Source organism: Rosa chinensis, chromosome 4, assembly GCF_002994745.2.
Source record: "Rosa chinensis cultivar Old Blush chromosome 4, RchiOBHm-V2, whole genome shotgun sequence".
Lineage (NCBI taxonomy): Eukaryota > Viridiplantae > Streptophyta > Magnoliopsida > Rosales > Rosaceae > Rosa > Rosa chinensis.
In genome coordinates this window covers 58,990,048-59,016,031 of record NC_037091.1, presented here as the reverse complement: position 1 = coordinate 59,016,031, position 25,984 = coordinate 58,990,048, and the positions used below count along the sequence as shown (strand labels likewise).

At 38.0% G+C, this 25,984-nt stretch overlaps 5 protein-coding genes across 10 annotated transcripts; 2 read left to right on the top strand and 3 right to left on the bottom strand.

Annotated features, from left to right (window-relative positions):
* Nucleotides 1-390: 390 nt before the first annotated feature.
* Nucleotides 391-3,109, bottom strand: LOC112195936 (heavy metal-associated isoprenylated plant protein 25). 4 transcript variants are annotated; one of them, XM_040517564.1, is made up of 6 exons: nt 2,385-3,109; nt 2,209-2,290; nt 1,613-1,719; nt 948-1,009; nt 790-871; nt 391-707 (listed from the first exon to the last, which is right to left on the bottom strand). In XM_040517564.1, exons 4-6 carry the CDS (start codon nt 957-959, stop codon nt 517-519), a joined length of 285 nt encoding a protein of 94 aa, XP_040373498.1. In that variant the 5' UTR covers nt 960-1,009; nt 1,613-1,719; nt 2,209-2,290; nt 2,385-3,109; the 3' UTR covers nt 391-516. The 4 variants fall into 4 exon arrangements, with proteins under 4 accessions (XP_040373498.1, XP_040373499.1, XP_040373496.1 ...); XM_040517565.1 differs by having other exon boundaries at nt 948-1,002; XM_040517562.1 differs by having other exon boundaries at nt 533-670; nt 2,385-2,867.
* Nucleotides 3,110-3,270: 161 nt separating this feature from the next.
* Nucleotides 3,271-7,483, bottom strand: LOC112195935. 3 transcript variants are annotated; one of them, XM_024336171.2, is made up of 7 exons: nt 6,973-7,110; nt 6,093-6,158; nt 5,790-5,875; nt 5,566-5,688; nt 4,545-5,387; nt 4,216-4,432; nt 3,271-4,096 (listed from the first exon to the last, which is right to left on the bottom strand). In XM_024336171.2, exons 3-7 carry the CDS (start codon nt 5,835-5,837, stop codon nt 3,567-3,569), a joined length of 1,761 nt encoding a protein of 586 aa, XP_024191939.1. In that variant the 5' UTR covers nt 5,838-5,875; nt 6,093-6,158; nt 6,973-7,110; the 3' UTR covers nt 3,271-3,566. The 3 variants fall into 3 exon arrangements, with proteins under 3 accessions (XP_024191939.1, XP_024191938.1, XP_040373495.1); XM_024336170.2 differs by lacking the exon at nt 6,093-6,158 and having other exon boundaries at nt 6,973-7,483; XM_040517561.1 differs by lacking the exons at nt 6,093-6,158; nt 6,973-7,110 and having other exon boundaries at nt 5,566-5,709; nt 5,790-5,868.
* A 4,160-nt stretch (nt 7,484-11,643) lies between these two features.
* LOC112197645 (dihydrolipoyllysine-residue acetyltransferase component 4 of pyruvate dehydrogenase complex, chloroplastic) lies at nt 11,644-14,829 on the top strand. The gene is made up of 6 exons (XM_024338397.2): nt 11,644-12,726; nt 12,840-13,031; nt 13,126-13,213; nt 13,307-13,377; nt 13,492-13,575; nt 14,411-14,829. The coding sequence occupies exons 1-6, from the start codon at nt 11,836-11,838 to the stop codon at nt 14,513-14,515; spliced, it is 1,431 nt and encodes a 476-aa protein (XP_024194165.1). The 5' UTR covers nt 11,644-11,835; the 3' UTR covers nt 14,516-14,829.
* Nucleotides 14,830-14,912: 83 nt separating this feature from the next.
* On the bottom strand, nt 14,913-17,335 carry LOC112197646 (ACD11 homolog protein). Its single transcript, XM_024338398.2, has 4 exons — nt 16,931-17,335; nt 16,164-16,336; nt 15,918-16,063; nt 14,913-15,430 (listed from the first exon to the last, which is right to left on the bottom strand). The coding sequence occupies exons 1-4, from the start codon at nt 17,180-17,182 to the stop codon at nt 15,324-15,326; spliced, it is 678 nt and encodes a 225-aa protein (XP_024194166.1). The 5' UTR covers nt 17,183-17,335; the 3' UTR covers nt 14,913-15,323.
* Nucleotides 17,336-20,935: 3,600 nt separating this feature from the next.
* LOC112196277 (COP9 signalosome complex subunit 2) lies at nt 20,936-25,141 on the top strand. The gene is made up of 12 exons (XM_024336591.2): nt 20,936-21,095; nt 21,227-21,319; nt 21,431-21,509; nt 21,833-22,073; nt 22,243-22,317; nt 22,406-22,540; nt 23,068-23,255; nt 23,943-24,011; nt 24,088-24,178; nt 24,305-24,439; nt 24,569-24,681; nt 24,764-25,141. Exons 1-12 carry the CDS (start codon nt 21,086-21,088, stop codon nt 24,852-24,854), a joined length of 1,320 nt encoding a protein of 439 aa, XP_024192359.1. The 5' UTR covers nt 20,936-21,085; the 3' UTR covers nt 24,855-25,141.
* The last annotated feature ends 843 nt before the right edge of the window (nt 25,142-25,984 follow it).

The following is a 25,984-nucleotide window of genomic DNA, read 5'->3' as shown; positions in this document are numbered from 1 at the left end:
ACTTGGGGATTTTGGAAATAAACTCAAACCAGATTAGGAAATAGACTAGGTATATGAGACCTGCTCAAACTAGGCCTTTCGTCAGAAATATTAAGGTTTGTAATGAAATTAAAATAGGCTTCATAAATTCGATTCTCATTGACAATAAAAAAATTAGTCCTTTAAGCATTAGTGAAATTTGTTTGGTAAGACGGTGTGCACTAATTTGAAGTTGCTCAAAGTAGTGAAGTTTGGAAGAGGCAACAAAACTCTATGAATCATAAACAAATTAACTCCAACGAATAAAAAGCAGGTACTTCAAGAGAGAGGCCAAGTTCATTAGAAGCCAAACTCTAAAGCTTTATAAGTTGGATGGCCAGTAATTTTTTGTGCCGTCAAGTAAAAGTCTCATATTGAGAATGCTCAAGAATTATTATTATTCACACTAAAAATCACCAGATGAACTACATGTTCCCTACAATACAATTGAGGTGTTATAAAAATCTAAACATGCTCTATTTTCCTTCGTATTGGTTCTCAATAGGCTGCAGTAATCATAGGCCTTTGGTCCGTCTGTTCAGTAGTAGTTTCATCAAACTCTTGGATTTCCAGAATTTCGACTCTGCGGTTCATCTTTTTTCTCAACTTTATTGCCACATCTGCTGGTATAAATCTCCCACATACACTAACCCTGCATTGCTGCTTCTCAATCAGATGTGTCTCTATAGCTTCAACACAAAATGAAAAATGGGATCATTAACATTTCAAAAGAGTTAAAAGGACTCATGTATATGTTTATGGGCACCTTACCTTTCATGTTGAGTAGTATTCTCCTTACTTTCCTAACACATCCATTGCAATCAACATTGAGCCTCATCACCATGCAACAGTACTGCAATTGCACAAAACAAGCTTAGAAACCCCATATCATCGAAGCACTTCACAACGAAAAGATGCAACAGACTTGCCTTTCCTGCCATGAAGTTGGAGTTGCCAAAGAGCTGAGATCAATTTTTGGTTGGTCTGATGACTTCAAAAGAGGACATGCAAAAGGTTATATTGTGGAATATTAAGAATATGGAAGATTGTGAACCAACTAGTGGATCATTCCAATGCAAATTCGTGCCTTTTTGTTTTGGAATCTGATTATGCTCAAGTTAAGAAAGGGGATTTTGTTTCTTATGCACTTAACTTATTATATATCCTTAACTTCATTCTAAAGCTTTGCCTGTTCCCTCAGAAAATGGCAAAGTTTTGCATATGCATTGATGCTACCTCTTTTCTTCAACTCAAAGGCTTACATATAAATTATCTGGGGTCCCTTTCAAAAAGGGTCTCTCCTTGTTTTTTCTTCCAACCAAACATAACACAGAAAAAGATGTCAAGAATTCTCCCAAATCATCTCCAATATCTCCCCATTTATTTTACTTTACCAGTTACCATTAGATTCTGTACATATCAACTATTGATCAATTATAAAAACGACTAGCACAGACACCCAATTCAGAGAACAAAAAACACTTCTAAAAATGAATTTTCCATAGCATGTACTCTTGCTTGGAATCAATCAACCCAAGGAAGAACGAAGTATGCGTTTAATCAAGGCAAATTTGTTAAGAGGATTCCTGTGTACCGCGGGAACTAGCCGACTTGGCACCTTGGCTGCTGCAGTACTTGGATATCTACATACAAGTGTAACCTTCTTCTCCGATGCGCTCACCACAACAGACTCAATATCTGCTGCAGCATGTGAGAATAACGCCTAATTAATTATTGTGCTGATGATAAAAGAGAGCAAGTACCATTATGGCAGAGTAAATTTTTTAACTTCAGTAGATAAATTAAGACCCAATAGTTGCAAATTTACATGACTAGGAACAAAAACTTCCATGAAGACACATGCAGTGGTCCCTTTGCTAAGGACTATGGAAAGATGAACTAAGCCAAGAGCTGAAGTAGCAGACAACCATATACAAGTGGTACATAATTCACAAAGGACCATACTGCACCATAGTGCTCCTTTCTACTCCTGACTTTAAAGTAGTCACCTACCAGGCTACTGCAACCAGAGTTCAAGCTCTATAAGCCTTTCTGAATAAACATTATGCAGAATCATGACCAAAGATAAATCTCTATGAGATGAACTATTTCCCCAAGTTCTAAATACTGAAGGATGTTTCTAAATTCGCTACGAGGATCCGAAGAATGAAGGCTATGTAGAATTCTTACCACCCAATTTGGAGATCATGTCAGCAAGTCTCCTTTGACATCCGGTACATCGTATATCAGACGCGAGAACAACTTCCTGGAACTGTTTTGAAGAAATTAAACTCACCAATCAGGCCTAAATGTAAATGAAGTCAATGAATGAACGAATGTAACAGAGAAAGAGAGAAAATACACACAACAGGCATGGATAAGGATTCGACAGAAGCGAGACTGGGTCCAGGAAGCGCTAAGCTGGTATTCGACTTCATTGATCAGAATTCAAGCCCTGATCAGAACTGCATGGAAGCATTCCATGGCTCCGTTCTGTTGCTTCTGAAACTCAACCCAAAAATAGAGCAAAGTTTGGATTTTTCATACACAATAAGGTACCAAGTCCAATCCCATAAATGCTTCCCTCAAGTTGGAAAAGGATCTAGGAGCCGCTCCTTGTGTTTAGTGTTTACTGACACTGACAATTGAAAAGGTGGGTTGGACAGAAAGGGCAGCAAGTTCAGACTTTATAAAACAGCAAAGAGATTAAAGGAGGGTGTTAATTTATGTACTGTGGACAGCGATGGTTCATTCCCAAATGGTATTATGTACCATCCCCACAATCACATTAGTGACTAGTGTGTGCTACTTTCTTCCTAATATATTCCATTAGAAGTTTCTTATACCAGCAAAGGCACCCACTTTTCACATTAGTCTACATTTTTATATACGAATCCGATGTGCACGAGTCCAATTATTCACTGATAGTAATGATTCTCGTAGAATACAAGTACTATACAGCTGTAAATAAGCACCCAGTGTACAGATTAGTCGTAGTTTTGGTGATTTCCACAAGAGAATTGAGGATCAGCACTTGCAAATTTCAACTACTTTACCAACCCCTATCAGAAAGACTGTAGACTCCAACCAAGTACATAGGATCCCAACACAGTCAAAGTTTCAACGGCTACATCACAGAAGTGACAGAACAAAGGCTCCTGGCAGCTCATCGTTAAGGACATTATCAAAGTCTGAACAACGGAAAAAGAGAAATCGAAACCAAATTGGTAAAGACCAGGTCAAAGTTCAAGGTAGCCGCACAAAAAGAATTTATTATGCAAAATAATTACATTAAACATATAAAGATATGAAGAAAAAGTTAGATGCTCTACAAGGCCTATTCTAGATTCCTATTGCACCCAAAATTTCAGCCTGACAATAACAGGGCATAAGGCCCTTCAGACTCATTGTTGCATAAGATAAAACTTGGACGCCATGACCTCTCAAAATAAAAACATTCCAGAGATGACATTGCTGAGCTAGACTGACTAAAACAGAGCAGCATCAACACGATGCACCAGAGCTGCTATATACCGTGACTAGAAGGACTACATAACTAAGCTTGTTAGAGAAGGCGCAACTGATGAACTGAAAAGAGAATCCCCTAAATATTTGCAGTTCTCGTGGTCAACCACGAGAGACGATGGAATCAAATATCTTTCACAAGATTTGGATCCCATGAGGCCAGAGGTGCTTTTACCATCACTACCAAAATGCAACTTTTGGGCAGAGCTTCCATTACCACGTCTTCTCTTCCTCGAAGACTTCCACTTCAGCTGGACAAAGAGATCATCCTTCAAAAGATCTGGAACTTTGTCGACTTCATTTACTTTTTCATCCTTGTCATTATCAGAGGAAAGAGCAGATGTTTCATGTTTCTTCAACTCTCTGCTATCAATGATTTCAGACAGCCCTGACATGCCATCAAATGAGTTTCCAACAGTTTTCTTAGTTTCTAAATTACTTGATATTGAGGCCACAAGGTCTGGCCTGTCCTTTATATAAGCCCACTCTCTCCCCAGCCACTCTTGAGAATGTCGCACTTCACCACGCCCCGCAATCAAAACCTGATTCTCTCCTGAAGAGTTAAACAAAAAAAAGATAAGATATTTCAAAAAAAAAAAAAACCAATAACAAAATAAGTTGAACTTGGCATCATTGTCACTACTAGAAATGAGAACAGAAGTTGCTTCGAACCTGGGAAGTATACGTGAAGTCTGTCATCACATTCCTTTTGAAGTACTATGCCTTCCCACCAACCATCATGCCTCCAGACATCAACAACACTCCCAACACCAACAGACCATGAAACTCTACCTTTATTTGACTTTATACATGGCCGAATACTTGGCCTATCAGAAAGCCGAAGTCCCAATTGATCAGAAGCTGCAATCTTTGACGCTAAAATCCATTCCTACAACATCAAAATAATGTTCTTATTGAGCTTGAGGAAAAGAACAGGACTGCATACAAATTTTAAAAACCACAAAATGAGAAAAGATGAAAGTGATGATGCCTATACATACCTCAAGTTTGTTAGCTTCATCAGCTGCATCCTGAATATCTTGATATTGCACCTTAACTTTATCTTTATGCTTCTTGATAATCAATGCTCTAAACCAACACCCTCTAATGCCACTATCTTGGGACAGGACCTCAACCTGGGAACCTACTGCTAGATACTGCGGCAGGATTTGTTTCACCTCTGGACAAGGTAAAATAACAGCAGAACCTCTCCTACCAAGGCTGAAGGCTTCGCTTTTACTTTTACAATCAGTCCCATTTTCACTTATATAGCCTGCTTCCCCACATGCTGCACCCAGTGACACCCTTCTTTCAATAGCTTCAACATGCATATCATCATCTTTTAAAGAACGCTGCCTCTTTTTAGGTCTGATATCACTGGCATGAGCAACTTCTTCCGCTTTCAACTCATCAACAGATTGTTGAGAACTGACAGGAACCTTTGAAGGGGTAACTGTGTGCATGTATCTAAGTATCTCCTGTTTCCAATAACCTTCAACTTGAGTAATGTCGAAGGGCTTTACATCATCATTTTCAAACTGTTTATGACATACAAAGGGTTCCAGCTGTGTTTGCTTCGCCTCTTTCAGAAATTTCTCAAAGTGCACAGGGCTGAGTACAGTAGCCAATCCATCAATGCATTCAATACTGAGATGTTGGTGACAGAGAGAAAAGAAAATCTCTCTGTCATTAAAATTGAGAGGCAAGACCATACCAACCTCATCAACTTTGTGAAACCAGCGAACAACAACCATCTTGTTACCCTTAGAGTCCTCGTACATATCTTCTAAGTACGCAACAAGACGCTTATCCTCCTCTGCTAAAACAAATACAAAGTCATGAACCTGAAAGTATTTGGAAAGAAACAGAACATGAAATGAGTATGATGAAATTAGTTTTTCAAAAGACACAATTGAAACTACTATGAAACATAAACATTAACTGGAAAAAAAAAATGTGTGTATATATATATATATATATATTTATATGTGTGTGTGTGTGTCACAAAAAAGGAGAACTTACAGAAACTATAACTCCATTACGGCTGAACGATTGGTAATGCCTCCGTTTTTTCCTTCCCTTTAAAGGAGAACCTAACCACATAAACTCTGTAGTATAGCGGCCCATCTTCCGTAAGTGAGTAACCTAGAAATATAAAGAATGAATCTATAATAAGAATAATAGATCTTTAAAAAAAATGAAAAATAGTCAACAATATGTTCATGAGTCAGCTAAATCATTCTTACCTTCAAAAGTTCAATATCCACCTCGCCAGCATCTTTACCATCCAACATGCTTCCATCTAAACCAGATGGTACTCGAGGCAGCACATCTACAGGATATAAACAACGACAAATTAACAATATTAAAGTTGTATTAGGAAATAAGATGCTGAAAAAAGATTAATTGACATCTACATAAGTATGTAAAGACAAGAAGACAAGGAAATTAATACAAAAAAAAAATCAACTAAAAATATGAACAAAAATAAGTATCTAAAATTGATGTTCATAGGGGAAAGAATATAATCGGCCATGAAGGGTCTTAACCTAGAAATTTTGAGGGCAAATTGAATCCGATGCCTCAACCAGCTCTTTACAACTTAACTAAATATCCTGCAGCCCAGATCATCGTCAGTTCACAGAAACAGGAACACCGACAACAGGATGAAGAATAGCATATGGTCAAGGACAAGAGCACAAAAACGCATAAACCAGGGCAAGCCACCTATATGGTACCTTTACTAACAAAAAAAACAAAAACCCCATGTTGCAGTTTATGAACCATTGTTCAACAAAAAATCACAAATCTAGTTCTAAGGTGTAAACTATATTATTTAACCATACACTACCCAACTTTTCAATATGATAAAAGGGGCATCCAAAAGAGATGAAACTTTTAGATTGCCAAGGAGATTTCTTCCTCCAGGAGCCCAAGTAAAGATCTTATGGAGGAGTTACAAGGCTATCTACAGCTCGTTAACGGGTTTGCATAGGCTTCGGCACATATTGTTATGCTTAATAATCCAGGGACATCAAAAGGGATTGAAATAGAACAACCCTAGATCATTATAATAAGAAGTCTCTCCTAATAATAAAGATTAGGACTTTAACAACGGGGACTTTGCTTGAACAGAACAAACCCAGCCCACACCAACAACACCAAAAAAATCAATTGCCGGAATCGTTGTAAAAAGCGGTACTGAGGATCACACAACCCATCGAAAATCTGAGAACATATGCACAAGAAACCCAATAAACAAAACATCGGGACGGTTCGTCTTTGAATTGACAATCAAAATTGGACGAATTATATATCCAACCCCAAACAAACCGTCCAGATCCAGCTAATCGGCAAAACATAAAACCAAAAATGAAAAATTTAATCTTCCCCAAAATCCCAAAAAAAAAATGGAGAGGTGCAAATTACCTGAAACCACAGACTTGAGCCAATCGACGACCTCTCTACGCGACTTGAGCTTAACCAGCGAAGACGCCGGGAACAAAGACCGGTTTCGAAAGGCATAGTGATAGGACATGTGCCTCAAGCTCTTCTCTTTCCCTATCACAGCCAGATCTGAGCACCCGTCGCTCCGCTTCAGATAGTAATGAACCTCTCTCCGCCCCTTATCGGAGGACACAAACACCTCCTCCCACCTCACGAACCCCAGCGCCGCCGTGGTGGCCGCCTCCGCCAATCTCTCCATCCGAACAATTTCAATTTCCGACTCGGAATTCGATTAAAACGACGCCGCTGCGGCTCTAATTGGTCGCATGTAGAAAACCCTAGACGAGGAAGAGGACGAGTCAATAGTACCAGAAAACCAAAGGCGCTCTGGAGAAGAATGGAATAGGAGGAAAACGAAGTTTGAAACTAATTTTTAAGGCGAGAGGGGAAGATGCTAGGGTTTCGAGATTTGGGTTGGGGGAATGAGATGGACGGCTGAGATCCAGTCCACGAACGTGACACGCATGAATGTCGTAGGAAACCGCGAAGATATCTAAGGTGGGGTTTTGGGTTTCCGGAAATGCCCTCGGTGAATTGGGAAATTTGCGGGATATCCATCACATGTTGGAATTTGGATGATAGACAGGAGGACATGGAACAAGTTGAGGGAAGTGGTGCCCGCAATTGCCGGGGGTAGAAAGGAAGACTCGCTCTGTTTGGATTGGCAGCTGTCAGGGGGAAAAGTAATTTATCTCGTTTGAGAATTACCGTTTGCCAAAAGTAAATTCTATCACGTTTGTTTTTCACCACGCTATAATTTGAGCCTTTGAGGATTTTCTCACGTTTTCCGGATAAAACAGTTGAGGATGAAGAGTCCTTGCGTGTGGAATTAGTGTGAGAAGAACTATGTCGTAACGTTCACTACTAAATTTAATGCAATTAATGTGTCGAGTTAAATGTAAGATCTCATATATATAAAATAGTTACAAATATTAATCGATTATGATTATGAAAAATTAATGTTATACTTAAAACATTTACAGTGATACGAATATTAACTGATTGTGTGAGATAGTTATGTAGGACCTACTACTAAAAGCGTCACTCAAAAGGTTAACCCAAGCATTGTCTTAGGGTGCCTCGAGGGTTTTATAAATTTAAAAAGAGATCGATCTCGATAGAGGCTACAATCTCTTTCTTTCTTTCATTTTTTGTTAAAAAAAAATGGTGGCAAAATGTGCTACCACTTCGAGCCGAAACTTGATTTGGATAAAACTATCCCCATGAGGTGTTTTTCACAAGCGGATGATCAAACGCTAAACCTTTTTGAGTATCTAGCTCACATTCGCCCAACTCGTAGGTCTAGCCAGGTTTCTGCTAGACCAACCCCTTGGATAGAGGTTATAATCTCTTAGATGTATAAGGGATGATTTGCTTAAAATAGCCGGCAAAAAATTTGCTTCTCAAAATAATAAGTTGAAAGAAAGTACTAACGATGTAATTGGTACATGTGGAGGACATGAGAAATTCTTTAATAGAAAAACCAAAAAAGTTGTATCTTAATGTTCACACCATATGTTAAGAACAATTTAACCAGAACAAAAGAAGCAAGCAAAGTATAAAATTTTCATTTTATACGCTACACTACAATAACAAACTCTGACCAAATGTCATTCACCGACTTCACTTGAATTCAATAAGTGAACTCTAGTGTGCAACAAACTGCTATACGCCACACTACAATAACAAATTCAAATTCAACAAATAAGAAGGAAGCAATGTATAAAATTCTCATTCATGTTTCCATACAATAGTATGACTAATAGATATTTGACTAGCATTTCTCTATACATGCTCTGCATGTACAAGTACTTATTTATTTATTTTTTTAGAAAATAAAAAAGAGATATGTTATTGCAGAGAAAAGATAGTGGGAGAGAAAAGTGGGTTGTGAGTTATTTTATTTATTTATTTTTATAATAAAAGTATATTTTGTAAATGTTATAATTGTCCTCGAGATTTAATTAGTTCTCAAAGTTTTTTAATTTTATAGGGTCATTTATGTCAAAATCTTGATTTTGGCTAACAAACCCTATTCTCTTAATAATAGTATAGATTACATAGTCATCAAATAGATTGGCTAACATGAATGCTAAGTTTCCCAATGAAATTTGATCGACAACATTTTTACTTTTGGATTAAAATTTATCAAGCTATCTCTCTAATGATATCTCAAATTATTTGATAAGTATCTCACACATATAATAGAGACATATAACTTAAATGATATGGACCGTTGAAACCAAATTGTGTTAGGTAAAATGGTTATTGTCTTATTATTTCAATGTACAAGGGTGACGAAAATTGATGTGTTGCATACAATTTCAAGTAAAATTTTGGAACAAAATTTATGTTTAACTGACAAGCCATCTTCTTTTAAATAATACTATGTACTCATTGTATGTGAAATATGTGTTACATAACGCAAATAATAGTATATACTCATTATCTGTAAAATGCGTGTTACATAAAGCATTTTCTCATAAACCTCTAAAAATTACATTTGATAATTTTTTTGACAGTGAAAAAATATTTTATTTATTCAAACAAAAATTCACAAAGAAAGACCCAAACTCATAATTAGTTACTTGGTGGGGTTACTAGGAGATGTGCGTTCATGATGAACTTCAGGTAGATTTACCTGTCCCGGTGTTGGAAATGTTTCCTAACCGCACTGTGACAACTGAGAAGATCTCCGAAAAACAAAGTAGTCCCGCAACGGATCCACAACGGTCGAAGACCAAAAGCTCCATTCTCAAAAGCAAGTCCACGCGCAAACTTGCCGACTTTACAAGACTCCGCGGGCCCCACCACCAATCCACGTCAACAAACAGATGGACCACCGCAGCACAATACAGCCTCAAACACTAAATCATAACTCACGGCATATAATAATGCGGAAAAGAAAGAAAGAAAAATAATAAAGTAGAGATAAGGGAAGCGAATAAAGGCAAAATAGATGACGTGTGGGCCATTGGAAATGGCTCCAAAAGACAGCTAAGGCCGGCCCTCAAATATTTGGCACCATCATCACTTTCAAAGGCGCGGGAGTCTTCTCCGCCAATTTTTTTATTTATTCTAATTCTAATCTCAATTCCCCAATCGGTTGGTAAGATCATCGATCCGCGCCAACTAGCGGGGGTATAAATGGAATATCTATAAATAGGCTTCAGCATTGCTTTAAATGGAAAGCTACATGTCCTCCACTAGAGCAATGATTGAGTTTCTTTGAGCATTGACAAAGACAAGCTTTAGGGAAGTGGTAAAATTATATAACGGTAACAATTGTGGGGTTACGAATTTACGTCATGATGATTTTGGACGGGTTCATGAGAATATGCTGGAATCTTTTCGGCTGCCCCCACCACCGCAAGTTGGATCATGGGCCGTCGGCTACCGTTTTGGGTTAAGGCCGCCATTGAAAACACGGAGAACAGTTTGGGTTGGGTTATAGTCACTACAAGGTCAAGTCAAGGTGTAATCGGATTTCAGCCTTTAAAAGTAAGACGTGTCTCCAATAGTCGAATGTAGTATGTATGTGTATGGAAAAGGCCCATAGTTCAAATCGGTGGCAGCATCAAGCTATACCAGTTTACCATTGTGGCCCAATATTTTAGAAAGTGAATTTGGGTTTAAAAAATTCATCAACCAAAGTAAGAAATTTTGAAGACGTACGTTTTTGGACCAATATCTTATAATAGAAATTTCGATCGGCACTCAAAAATTATATCTAGATCAATATAAATTACTGAAACTTTTCATCCATATCAAAATTTTAAAGTTTAATAATATGAATTGCGGATTTTAAACTTCTCACGCCGAGCATGTAAGGGAAGTTTGATGGTGAAATTCAATGATGATCAGAGATTGATTGGTGGCAAATCTACTCACAAGTTGTCGTTATATTGTATTTGTTGTATTTTTTAGGCATATTTGACGCACAAGCCTCCCTTTACATATTGCTCTGTTGTATTATCAATATATTATATTTGTCGTGTTTTTAGACACATAAGACTTTCTCATAATTTTCAGAAGTTGGTGGCACAAAATTAATTTAGACTTCACCAAAAGGCCTCATATCTAGGAGCTTGGCTCTTGATGGGTCCCTTTTAGAAAAGCATTTGAACTCGCACATCGCTCTTGCGACATGCTATATTTCTCGTCTTCATTCCAAACAAGTCCATTTTCTTTATGCAGGGCAAACATATCTTCTTATTATGGGGTGATCTCTATAGCAATGTCTTTGCCTTCTAACCTCAGTTAAGTCACTTGACAATAATATTGGTCATCGAATAATTTATGACAGCGACACAATATAGTATTAAAAAATAATTTGATTTTTTATATATTTAATTTTTAACGATGACAAATTTAAACTTAAAACATCATTCACAATTATGGAGAAAATACTATTCATCTAAGACTCTAACTTGATTTCGATAAAGAAAATTTATACTTGTAAAAACTTATGTAAAGTAAATTGTTAATTGTGTGAAAAACTAACCTCGTAAATCACAGCCAAAATTGCAAAACCCAAATAGAACACAGAACAAGAAATTGCAATTGTCAAAACGAAAAACCTAATAAGTAACATGGAACTCAGGCTGTGCCCAAGTGCCAGGCGAATGGCGATGTAAACAACTTAAAGTTCAGTTGCGGTTAGCTCAAATCTTCCAACCAACTCCACCTCGTCTTCTCCGCCCACCCTTCTCTCTTTCCCTCTATTATCTCCCCACAACTTCGCATTCCCACTCCCAATTCCTTTTCTCTCGCATTCTCCAAAAAATGGCCTCCTCTCCTTTCCTCTCCAAGCCCACCATTTCATTCTCCTCCTCCGTCTCCACCTCCCTCCCATGGCGCCCCTCCCTCTCCTCCACCGCATTTCGCGCCAACCCCCGCCGCAGAACCCTGACCGTCCAATCCAAGATCAGGGAGATCTTCATGCCCGCCCTCAGCTCCACCATGACCGAGGGCAAGATCGTCTCCTGGATCAAATCCGAGGGCGACGTCCTCTCCAAGGGCGAGAGCGTCGTCGTTGTAGAGTCCGACAAGGCTGATATGGACGTCGAGACTTTCTACGACGGCATCCTCGCCGCGATTGTCGTCGGCGAGGGCGAGACCGCCCCCGTCGGCGCCGCCATCGGAATTCTCGCCGAGACTGAAGCCGAGCTCGATGAGGCCAAGGCTAAAGCCAAAGCCGCCGATTCCGGTGCCTCTAAGCCCGAGGCCAGTGCCGTTACGCCCACTCCTCCTCCTGCTACTGCCACTCCTGCACCTGCTATAGCGCAGCCTGCCACGTCAGCGGCTCCAGCTGGGCCCAGGAAGACTGTGGCTACCCCCTTTGCGAAGAAGCTAGCTAAGCAACACAAGGTGGACATTGCCACCGTCGTCGGCACCGGCCCATTCGGCAGAATTACTCCTGCTGACGTGGAGGCTGCCGCCGGAATTGAGCCGAAGAAAACCGTGGCTGCCGTGCCTACTCCGTCTGCGGCGGCTCCGGCCAAGTCTGCTGCTTCTTCCGCTCCTGCATTGCCTCTACTTCCAGGTTCCACTGTCGTGCCTTTCACCACAATGCAGGCTGCAGTCTCGAAGAACATGATGGAAAGTCTCTCCGTGCCGACGTTCCGGGTGGGCTATCCGGTGAACAGCGATGCCATAGATGCGATGTATGATAAGGTACATTGGGGAAGGTGTTTGTTTTCGTTAGGATTTTGCATTTGGAATGTCGATTTTGTGTGATTGGTGTTTGCATTTATAGGATTTGAGCTAGATTCATTGGCATTGTACAGGTGAAACGAAAGGGCGTGACCATGACTGCCTTGCTTGCCAAGGCGGTTGCTATGGCACTTGCTAAGCACCCAGTTGTGAATGCCAGCTGCAAAGATGGGAAGAGCTTTTACTACAACAGTAGCATAAACATCGCCGTTGCTGTGGCTATTGATGGTGGGCTGATAACCCCTGTTCTTCAGGATGCAGATAAGGTGTGATATTTGTGAATTATAAGAATCCATTTGTATTGTTTCATAATGATTTGTAGTTTACTTACTGAGTGGTAATTTGTATTTGTTGGCACAGGTGGATTTGTATTTGTTATCTCAGAAGTGGAAAGAGCTGGTGGAGAAGGCTCGCTCAAAGCAACTTCAGCCCCATGAGTACAACTCAGGTCTTCATCATTAAAACTCTTTGTCCATTTTGTCTTATCTCATTGCATTCTGTTGTACAATGTACTCATTAGGTTATACTGAATCCTATGTAGGAACTTTCACTCTCTCCAATTTGGGAATGTTTGGAGTGGACAGATTCGATGCTATTCTTCCTCCAGGCCAAGTGAGTTTTAGCCATCAAACTAGGAATTTGCACTTTCATTAACTGGTGACATTGTTCTGCACCTTGGAAGTTAAGAATTATTTAAGTTTGCTGAAATTTTGGGCTGCTGATCAGGGTGCTATCATGGCTGTTGGAGCTTCAAAACCCACTGTTGTAGCTGATGCTGACGGATTCTTCAGTGTAAAAAGTAAAATGCTGGTGAGTATTGAAGCAATTTCTTTGAAATGTTTGCCATGTTTCTTAATGTTTGATGCACTTATATGCTGGAAAGCTTTACTAGAATATACTTTAAAATCTGCGCCTTTTTAAAGCATCAAGCTCCTAAATAAAAAAAATAAAAAACTGAACAGCATACATAATGAGAGTACACGACAGTTTCCTTGTTACATAAAAAGGTGTTTTTCTTTGTTATTAGTTATTACACTTGTCCTTGTTCTACTGAATTTCAATATCTATTACAGAATGATTAGTATGCAACTCATTATTAGAGGTTTCCATAGCTTTGCTGAAGGAAAAGAATGATGAGAAGCTATATATATATGTTACAATGAGTAGAATATGTCTGTTACTATTACCTTAAGGTTAATGATGTGAAATATAGTGACTAAGACTTCAAAACTGTTTTATTTTATATGTTACAATGAGGTAGAATATGTTTGTTATTAGTACCTTAAGATTAATGGTGTGAAATATAGTGACTAAGAGTCTAAGACTTCAAACCTGTTTTATTTTAACATGTGATGAGCTGAAAGTATCTGTGGATTGTTTATACTTTTCCTTTCTTCATGCTTGTCAATTAGTTTGTAGGAGAGAAACTTAGTAGGAAACATAACCTTATAAGTAAACACCCTCGTGCATCTCTTCTGTGAAAGGATGAAAATAGCCTTGCATTGTAGCCAATCTATTCCTCCCTTGTTTCAGAAACACCAATATATTGTAGCTTATACTGTCATTTTGTTTTTGTTGTTCTGTGCGTCACTAGAAACTCTAGGAACAGAAAATTAATGAGGTTGGTTATGGGATCTGTCTACAGGTGAATGTAACAGCTGATCACCGAATTGTTTATGGAGCTGATTTGGCTGCCTTCCTACAGACATTTGCAAAGATTGTTGAGAACCCAGAAAGCCTGACAATGTAGATAATGTTCAGGACTCCCATGATTGAAAGCTTTTACCCCTTCAGCCTCTAATTTTCATCAGCAACAATGGGATGATCATCTTTCAGGGGTGCCCAGCTAAGGAACACACATTTGCAGTCATTTCTAGCATTTTCTGCTTGTGTTGTACTTTAATTTATTTTTCGACTTTTAAGAAATGCAATACTCTGCCGGTCACTGTTGAGAAAATTTTGAAAGAACAGGAAATAGCAACTTGACGATGTTTTGATAAATACTCTGTTCAATAATATCACAATGCTTTGCTAGTTAGTTCAAAGCCCATAGCGGTTCAATAATATTACAATCTTTGGCAATCAATAACTTCATTTCCTCAGTATTTTTAAGTACATGTATGACATGCTTTTGATAAGTAATTGCATTGAGATAACAATTATATGAATTGTGGTTTTGCCAAAAGAACATAGATGAATTGCCCAGTGAAACATTTGATTTTCTGTCGTAAACATCATGTACCAGATTACTTCTGGCAAAACTAAGAAAATTTCTGAAACTGCGGTCTAAAGAATAACCTCCTATTAAATCGTATAATTGGCACAATAACAACATTTATGTACAGATCTTTTTTTGTTCTTGAGAATGTAACATCGCTTGGCAACAGCCAGAACAAAAATGTTATACCTACTCTATGGAAGTACTCCTTAAGAACTAGAGGGAGCTGCACAGATCTCTTAAACTGTTAGCACCATTGTCTTATCAGCAAGATGCAGGACGGGCTTCTGTGTGGCAGGGACATCCACCGTATACAATATCTACTAGGTCAAAATTCAAGTCACCAGTCCAAAACGATATCTCTAGAAAGGTACAGTTTATCAATGTACTGGATAACTGGAAGCGAGGCACGGATGTACTGTTTCATTTTAATCTCTGCCGATTCATCTGCAACAAGGTCAATGACAACCAAGAATTAGCATTAAAAATTAAATTGAACTGTAACAAGTTGGATGATAACCAACAATTAGCATGCAACATTGAATGAGATGCATCATATAAGCTAACTTGGTCTGCCTACGAGCTATAAAAAGATTCGATCAGCCAGGAAAAACTGCTGCAGTTGAGGTTTAAACTCAGGCATCTCACAGTTATTTAAGAGATGGTTTGGTGGAATATTGTCTACATCCACAGGTAACCTATTAATGCCTCTTCTTCACTAGATCAGGAAAAAGTATGATATACCGAAACCAGTCAAATCTATCTAGTAAAACAAAATATTGCAGGCTCTTGACAGAGACAAATAATCCTAAAATGATTAGTAATCCTCAGGGAAACTAGGCTTCTTGAGAATAAGTGTTATTACATAGTTATTTGCTGTAGAATTAGTAAATCTGAAATGCTGAGTTCCAACCAGAATTTTTTTAATACTTACGGGTTTCTTTGAGACTCTTCAGAAGTTGATCCCTTGACGGAAGAGCATACATACCAGCAGCAACTGCTGTCCTGACTGCCCAAGTGTGGTATGGCGCACAAACTTGGGCATAAGCTGTTGAAGCTGCCTCTCTTAAAGAGTTGTCACTGAAAGTGAAAAGGACATAAAACAAATTAGAAAAACCGCAGAATGATAATCTAATGGAGAACATGCAGTTATATATTAAGATTAGAAGGGAGAACGTACTCTGTCGCCAAAAAGTTTTCAAATATAGCTCTGATGAGGTCAAGACCCTGCCTAACTCGGCGTAAGTTGCGTGACCGGCTGCCTGGTGATTTGACAGTGTCATTTGCAACATCAAAATCAAGTATGTGTACTAAAGTATCGTAAGTCTTTGATGCTTGCAAGAGATTATCAACCTGAATGAAACAAGAAGAGTGTGAGATCCAGGAAGGCAAATGAATCGAGTGAAGAGCTCATCAAGAATGATACTATGAATCATGTAAGAGATTAAAAACTTCAGAAGGCAAACTGGTTCAAAAAGGGCAACTAGTCATTAAGCAAATAACAAAGGAATTCAGATTAAGTGCATAATGATTGATTGACAAGAACTCAAAGAACTGCAAAATTACTTATGACAGGTTTTGCATAGAAAACTAACTTATTACTATTTCTCAGCAACAAACAAGTGCGATGATTGATAGACAATATCAAATGCGATGAAGAGCATCAATCATACATCAGCAAGAAACAAAACGTACTATTTTCCGAGATTACATTTATCTCGGGAACTTCAAACAAACAATATCAACAAAAAAACACACAATTCAGGTATAAAAGAACAAGTAATCTGAGATCAATTTGGGGATATATCCTAGGGTTTGTAAATTGCAACATCAACATTATATGTAGAGTTAGCATTTCCATCCCGAACAATTAATTGATTTCAACTTAATATCATTCGAAACATGGACAAATTGAGCAATTGAAAGTTTGAAAATTGTGAATGAAACCTTTGAGACGTACTCCATCTCGGCGAACTTGAAAGCGAGGCCGAGGCAACTGAAGAGAATAGAGACGAGAGAGCAAGCCTGGCAGAACGTATCCAAATGCAGATCACCTTCTTCTTCTTGGGAATCCAGAATCTTGGCGAGTTTCTCAAAGGCCTCGACTATGGCGGACAGAGGCGTCGGTGACGTGGCGTCGTCTATCGACATCTCTGCCGTACCGTCAATGGCTGCCCTGTATTTCAACCCTAGAATCATATATTCACAATGATCTGCTGCTCGGTAAATTTGAGGAGGAAAAAAAATATGGACCGAAAGAAAAATTGAAGAAGACGGAAAGGGCTAAAGGGTTGTGAACGTAAGGCTATGGGTTTGAAGGTCTCGCTAAGAATGCGGTCTGCCTACGGAAGAAGGAGAACCGCTTTTTGCAGGTCAACACAACGACTTGGAGTTTGTTTCTTGTACTCCAAGGTTTTCTGAGAGTTTCCTTTTAGTTCATGGTGATTTTTGGGCCTTGCTATATACGGCCCATTTATGTTGATGTGCAATATAAATAACACAAAATTCGGGTAGTGAAATCGACACTCCCCCTTACATTTTTCAGTAACTTAATTTTTTTTTTTTTTTAATAGAAGCTAATATCATTAGATCAACATCAAAGAAAAAGTTGTAGTCAGGGCCGGCCCTGAGAGCCGCCGCAGCCTTCTCAGGCCATCGGTGTTTGAACCCAAAATGAGTATTTTTGGCCTGACAAGGCGTGTCTTGGAGAAATTGAGTCAATGTCAGTGGCTCTATATTGTCAACAAGTTCGAAATATATTATTTAGAGGTTAAATAAAGCCTACCTGCAGAATTATGGAAGATTATGCAAGCTGCAAGAAAAGGCACACCCATGCGAATATTCATACTTCATTCAATTAAGAAATATGGCATGCACGTGGGGAAGCATTCAACTACATTTCATGGTAACCTTAATTGGAAAACCTACCATAATTCTATTAGTGCTCCATGATTCCATTAGTACTCCATAATTCCATTAGTGCTCCATCATGATTTGTTTAAGGCCAACCACTTTGGCCTGGCAGCCTATATATAGAGGCTACGACGAAGTAATAACACACGATTCATTAATTAATCTCTATGATTATCCAATCCTCTCTAGAGCAACCCCTCTCATTCTCTTATCGGTGACCACACTCCAGTCCCAGAATCCTCAAGAGCCGATTGTCAGTGCCACCAAACCCTCTGTCAATGTGCTTCGGTCCTAGTCTCCTCGAGAGCCAACTGTAGTACCGCGACCACAACGGTTACTGAACCAGCCAAGCAAGGGTAACGCCCTCGCAAACCAGCCAAGCTAAAGTCACTCTTTAACAAGTTCTCCCCACTTCCCAGTGATTTTCGCTCTGCTCGATCTACGACGTCGAGTATCGATTGTGTGATTTTGAAGAAGCATAGCAAAAGTCCTCACCACGAGGCACAAAGAATCCCGCGACGAGGTTGGTGCTCTCCTCGTCCACAATCGCTAAGAAGAAGTCAGGTTAAGAGACACCCCTGAAGACTGCACCAGAACGGTGCTGGCACGCCCGCGCAGAAAATAGATTGTTGACCAACTGCAACAAAACTGGAGCCAAACAACCGGTTCCCGAGGACCTCGAGTAATTTAATTCTGCATATATGTTATTTTTAGTATATATATACGATGTGCGTTCTAAAAGATACATTGATGCTTTGCGCTAGTGGAAGTGACATTATTCTCTATTCCCACCAACCAATGTTTGAATGCTGCTTCTGTGTCGGTTCTTTTTGTTTAATTTTTCAATTATTTTTTTTTATGACTAATTTTTCAATTAGTTAAGTCATGCCTTGGGGCCAGTTCGTACCTTGCTTCTCCCTTTCAAGTTTTTTTTTTTGGTACTTCATAAATTTATGTAGGAATAAATATACATAGTCTTTTATTTTGTTATTAATTTTATACTTACTTTTATTCTTTCCTTTTTTTTTTTTTGAAAAATATATTTACTTTTATTCAAAATACATGATTTTGTACTATTATTTAGTGCAAAAAAAAATTTTAAAAAATACATACACGCATATATAAATCTAGTAGGCCACATTTCAATTATTCGCCTCAGGCCATTAGAATCTCAGGACTGGCCCTGGTTGTAGTCTATCAAAACTTACATAAGAAATCTGGTAAGAAAACCCGGAACCTATCTAAGTTAAAACAAACCATTAAGGATCACTGGGGCGCTCACATTTAAGCAAGTCTATACAAGAATGAAAAAACTTCGCCTCCTACGGAAAAGAAATCATTCAACTAGCCGTCACTTGTCAATCACACAATCGTGATACAAGGAAGAAATTAGAAACGTCATAGAAGACTCACAGAAGTTTATCGAACCTTACACATGCTCAATACCGTAAGACATTAGGCCCCATATTGCTTTGACCTGAGTTCAACCCCATAGGCCCAAGCCCAAATCAAGTCTTTCCTATCAGGAAGGCTCCCTTGCCTCATAAACCGAAAGTTGAGCTCAGGCCCAAACCCAAGCAAATAGAGGAAGAGCCTCATTGCACTACTGCTCCTTTGCCTCTGCCTGCCGTCATGTCCTCCGACAGTAGAACTTTCCACCACAACATCAGATTGAGTAGGAACAACCTAGTCTTGGCTGCAGCAATCATCGACCACGCCTCACCGAAACACGAATGAAGCCCACTGGCATCAAAACCAGTTATTTCTCCGAAATTCAGCAAAACAACCCGCAAATATTCCTCCTCGTTCTAGATCTGACAAATCAACCCAAGCCATAAACCTTTCCTCGACTACAAAGTCTTCTTCCTCATTCACTTATGAGAAAGGAATCCCAACTGCACCATCGCTAGGCACGACGACAGAGTCGAAGTGCACCGCCGCTGCTATACTCAGAAACCCTAGGTTTCTTGCATTGAGATATTTAAAGGAGTGTGGATTGTAAAATAAGGAGTGAGAATTCAACTTTTCCAAAATTATGAGCAAAAGATGAAATAAAATAGTGTGACAATCCATGTCATGCTTTTTGTACCCTAAAATGATAAAATCATTCATCTATTTACCAATAATTTACATGATATGTTACAATATAATAAATATACATTTGACTTTTTGATCAAAAGTTCAAAATTGTTACGCAACTTTAAGATAGTTGATCTTAAATTTAAATTTTGATTCAAAGATGTTGGAGTCAACTAAAAGTAAGTTTACTGATAATTTGCATAAAATGTTCAATATATAAACCTTTTTTTGCAACGCGCAACAATGAAATAGGAGCTCTATATCTCCATTTCAGTAGCATTCTCCCAAAAGCTTGTAAATTTGCTCTTGCATTTCAATTTGCATTGCAATCTTAATTGTACATTCTATTGGTGAAGATTTGAAGATCATTCTCCTTTGTTTCAGACTGGAAACTTGTATGTTGATATCAGAATTTTCTGTAAACATGACTCTTTGTACAGAATTTAATTATTGCAGCGAACATGGAAACTAAATGTCCAATTTGAGTTTCAATGTAACAATACATTAAATTTTTTCATTACTAATTTAGGTATAATAAAAAATTGGGGGCAAATACTCTTACATTGATGTAAAAAGTTGTGCACAACACATTATTATGTTTTTAAGGTTGTTTCACCATGTATGCTTTACAGTTAATAGAATGCTTGTTTGAATCTTGTAATGTCATGAGCTAAATTTCCAAGCTCACCTTAAATTTCACAAATCCAAGCAATTTCTCTCTAGGAAAAACAAAAGCAACTCTCCTTGTCTTCTCCAAGTTTGGGATCTGGAGTGGGAAGAAGTTGAAAAATCTGCATAAACCACCCGTCAACACCAAACTGAGCCGGGCCTAAGCGATTTCATTTCTGTCTGGGCTTCCATATTTTGGGCCATTTATTAGGCTTTTGTATTTCTCTGGCAGGAGATCTGTTTCTCTATGCTGGGCTTGGAGCCTACCACTTTACTACATTTTCATCACCATAAAAAAAAAAAAAAAAAAAAAAAAAATTAAAAACCATTCTCTTCCCTTCTTCTCTCTCTGCGCTTCTTCTCTACGCTTGTTCTGCTTTCGGTGGCCTCCGAAATCCAAACGCGAAAACTCCGACTTCCTTCTTCGCCTTTGAGGCAGCCATGGGTTCCGGTATGTTTCGAATATTCACAATTTTTTTGTTTTTTTTTCTTCCACAATTAGGGTTCTTGACCAGTTAATTTCGATGGAAAATCAGTGAATGCGGCCGCATTATGTTTACGTTGCCTTGGTTTTGTGTGCAGATGCTGATATGGAGGATTACGGATTCGAGTACTCGGACGAAGAGCCTGAGGAGCAGGACGTTGATATTGAGAACCAGTATTACAACTCCAAAGGTATTATTGTTCGTTTTGGAGCTTTCGATTTTTCATCTAAATTCTTAGCCTTTCTTTTAGTTCGTTAGGGTTTCAAATTTGTTACTTATTTTTTGTGTGATTATCTCTCAGGTTTGGTTGAGACTGATCCAGAAGGAGCGCTTTCAGGATTTGAAGAAGTAATTCGCATGGAGCCTGACAAGGCTGAGTGGTGAGTTATACACCGTTAGCATTCTTTTTCTGCAAAAATTAAATGAAAGCCTTAATATCTAGGGTGTTCTATTTCGATTTGTTTGGAGGATTTGGGTGTTGATAAAGTGTGCAGAATGATATCCAATTGTTAAATGGAGTTAGAGCTTAGAGAGGGGAAAATGCCGCGGCAGTTATATTGAGTGCTTGAGTTAGGAGGAAAGAAACAGACATCTCCTTATATTGTTCACACGAGAAACTGTCAAAAAGTTGCAAATCTCGGAGGTCAATTCATTTGTTGGTTTATCTGTAATTTTTAATTTTTAATTTTTTTTTTCTTTCCAGGGGATTTAAATCTTTGAAGCAAACTGTGAAGATCTATTACCGTCTCAGGAGGTATAAAGAGATGATGGATTCATACAGGGAGATGTTGACATATATCAAATCAGCCGTAACACGGAATTACAGTGAAAAATGTATAAATAACATTATGGATTTTGTGTCCGGGTCAGCTAGTCAGAACTCTGGTCTCCTGCAAGATTTTTATCAGACCACTCTAAAGGCCCTTGAAGAGGCAAAGAATGAGGTCTGAATAAAATCGTTACTTTTGCAATATGGTTTTCTTTCTATTTGAATTCATCAGTAAGTGATTAGGGTCTGGTTCAAGAGTTTTGTTGACTAGGGCTTATCTTTCTTTATGTATCAAGTGATTTTCCTGCAATAAGTCACATGCCATATTCTGACTTCTTGTGCAGAGGCTTTGGTTCAAGACAAATCTTAAGCTTTGCAAAATTTGGTTTGATATGAGTGAATATGGGCGAATGAGTAAGGTAGCTATTTATCTTTATTACCTCTTAGCATCATATTATGCATATTGTGATCTTCATAGGCTGGGAATAACCTTTGTTGCACTATTAGATTTTGAAGGAACTCCACAAATCTTGTCAAAAAGAAGATGGTACTGATGATCAAAAGAAAGGAAGTCAACTTTTGGAGGTTTATGCAATTGAGATTCAAATGTACACTGAGACTAAAAATAACAAAAAGCTAAAGGTAAGAATCTTTGTTATATGCTTAATACCTTTATGTTTCTCTGTGATCGATGAACTGTATCTCTATCTCGGTTTTTTCTGTGATGTGTTGGATTCATTAAGTCAAAGCAGAAAAGTATGATTTTAAATACTGGGCTGGCTTATGTATTTGGAAATAATCTGTTCTTCATCTTGTTCGATGGTTATCCAAATGAGTCATGGTAGCTATGCTGTGGGAATGTTGGATTTTTCTAAATTTGTATATATATATATATATATATATAAGAACCTGTTAATAGTTTGTTGTGTTGTGACAATATAATGTATTTTTGGTAGGTACTATCACAGAGGCACTTAGTGGTTGTTTGTTGTGACAATTTAATGGATCTTCATAGTTTGTGTTCTATATTTCAAAAATGCCCAACAGGGCCCCTAACTTTGTCTTTGTAGTAATGTTTCATCACTAAAATACATTGCAAAATTTTGTTACTTTGTGTGTTTCTGTTTACCTTTGTGCCCAAGTAGCATCTGACTCTACATTGAATGCAGCAATTATACCAAAAAGCTCTTGCAATCAAGTCAGCAATACCTCATCCTAGAATCATGGGAATAATTCGTGAGTGTGGGGGTAAGATGCATATGACAGAGCGTCAGTGGGCAGAGGCCGCCACAGATTTTTTTGAAGCTTTCAAGAACTATGATGAAGCGGGGAACCAGCGGCGTATACAATGCTTGAAGTATGTTCTCTGCTGCCAATTATTTTTCATTCGATCCAGTATATTTATAAATGACACTCTACTATCTCTCTCTCTCTCTCTCTCTCTCTCTATATATATATATATATATATCCAATTGTTTTTAGTCCTTAAATTGGTGGTGAGTCTACTCCTTGTTTTGTCATTTGTAAGGAGCAAGTCATTTTGGTTGTTTGGTTGATAACATTATCCCACCTTTAACTATGAAGTCATACTATAAGTACGCATAAGGTTGGAAGTCATACTATATGTAAATTCATCATTTAATACATGAAAGTAATGAAGATGCTTTCACATGATACACTGGAAGACCATAAGGATTAAGTGCCCACATATTTTGGATATAAGACAATTAATCTTATTTTACCATAGGGGCTTTTGTGTGAGTGGTTACTAATTTTAGTAGCAAATTTCTTGATAGGTCAGATAGGTGTTTGGTATTGATGCAAACTTAAGTGTCAATTTTGTTAAGATTATTGAAATTGAGGGCTACTGCAACTTGACAAAGCATCTTCCATGATGAAACTTAGTTTGGATGATGTCTTGGGGTCACCTCTCAGCTAAGTAAATTGGGCTAGGCTATATATACAATACATGTAATTTCCGGATATAATTCTTTATAAATTTAAGGAAGTGCCTTGTATCTTGTATTAATTTCTCCATCTTCAGATATTTAGTTCTGGCTAATATGCTGATGCAGTCCGAGGTTAATCCATTTGATGGTCAAGAAGCAAAGCCGTAAGTTTTGAAAAAGACACAATTTCTATGATGTGGCTCTTTTTTATTCGCTGGTCTGAGTATTTCTGTTCTACAGGTATAAAAATGATCCTGAGATCTTGGCAATGACAAATCTGGTAGCAGCATATCAACGAAATGAGATATTGGAGTTCGAAAAAATTCTGAAGGTGTAGTTATTGTACCTAATATGGTATTATGTGGGATGTTAATTTGTCCTCTGCTTGTGTGATAAATTTCTCTCTTTCTTTTTGCCTTGCTTCCCTCAATAGAGTTTCTCCTTTTATTTTCTTCAGAGTAATAGGAAGACAATTATGGATGATCCATTCATTCGAAACTATATTGAAGATCTATTGAAGAATATTAGAACACAAGTGCTGCTTAAACTAATCAAGCCGTACACACGAATCCGAATTCCCTTCATATCAAAGGTGAACCCTAGTTTTTATCTTTTGTTGTTGTAGATAATGCATTGTTACGCTTATTTAGTTATTAATTCTTTAAAAACATTTGGAATTGTAGCCATTATCCCTCAGAAACTAAACTTTTTTGATGTTCAGGAACTTAATGTCCCTGAGAAAGATGTTGAGCAGCTCTTGGTTTCACTAATTTTAGATAACAAAATCGATGGACATATTGATCAGGTGAACCAGCTCATGGAGCGTGGTGACAGGTATGTTTTTACTTGATTTGTGATTTTATTTTTCGTGTTTTACTTTAAATGATTGCCACTGATTCATTGGCAAATATTGCAGGTCGAAGGGAAGGAAGAAGTATGCTGCCGTAGATAAATGGAACACACAGCTGAAGTCTCTTTCTCAAACTATTGGTAACCGAGTATATTGAGAACGATAGCACAATATTGCTTATGACCTCATTCTATATGGTGCCAGTTTTTTGCTGTTATGTCATGGCTTGAGTTGAGTTCCAACTTTACCCATTTGAGGTAAAAATGTTTGATGAGCTGTGAATGTGAGTATGAGCTTTAAGTTTAGATGTTTGCTCATAAGAATTTCTCTGTGATGGTGTAGATGTCGCTACTCATCTGTGATAGCATTTGTGCTAAAACAATTCTAATACCAAGTTTTGGAGAGAGCAAATTCAAATAATGTCATATTCAATCATTACAGAAATTCTTGATTCGATTTAAAATAGAAGTGTCATGGTGCTCTTTCTAGTGCGTATAACCTGCATTGACCAACTAAGAGGCCCAATGATGATAACAACTTGTTATAGGCCCAATAACGTACGCCTAGCAATGTGAAGTAAAAGCTAGTCATGTGATCCAAAACAATGAAGATATGAACGTTACATGAAACAAACAGCGTGACTGTCTAACTTGTGCATTCATGCTCTGAACTATAACGGGAGTAGCTGCATGATATGTTGCAATACATACAACTCTCAATTTCAATGCCTCGTTGGAAATTGGAAGTTTGGAATTGTTAGGCTTTTGGTCAAATATATGGTTTTTAATTATTTCCCGATTCAAATATTTGAATTTAGCTTAAGATATTGTAATCATATTATTGTCCCCCAATAATCATATTATTGCTCCCTAGTAGAAACATTACTGCCCTCTAATAATATGATTGTTGCCCCCCAGTAAACTTATTATTGCAAGGCAATAATAAGTAAAACAACACAGTAAAACTTCCAAAAAAAAAAAAATTTGGCATAAAAGATTGGCCCTGAGAACGTGGCGAAATGTTCCTTATCAACTAGCATAGCTATGCATGCTCTGTGTAATTATTGCAGGGCCCATCTCTCTAGCCCTTCGTCGTCTTACTATTATAGTGGGTAAAGAGAACTAGTCTACTAACTTCTTTTATTATGTAGATGAAGAAAGAATAAATGGTCGACACCTAACACCTCAATAGCTCAGTATTCCAACTACCTCATATATAAAGGAGCGAGTCCAGATCTTCTTCACCTGGTTGACTGGTTTGGCTTCTTCGCCTCCAAGCCAAAATATC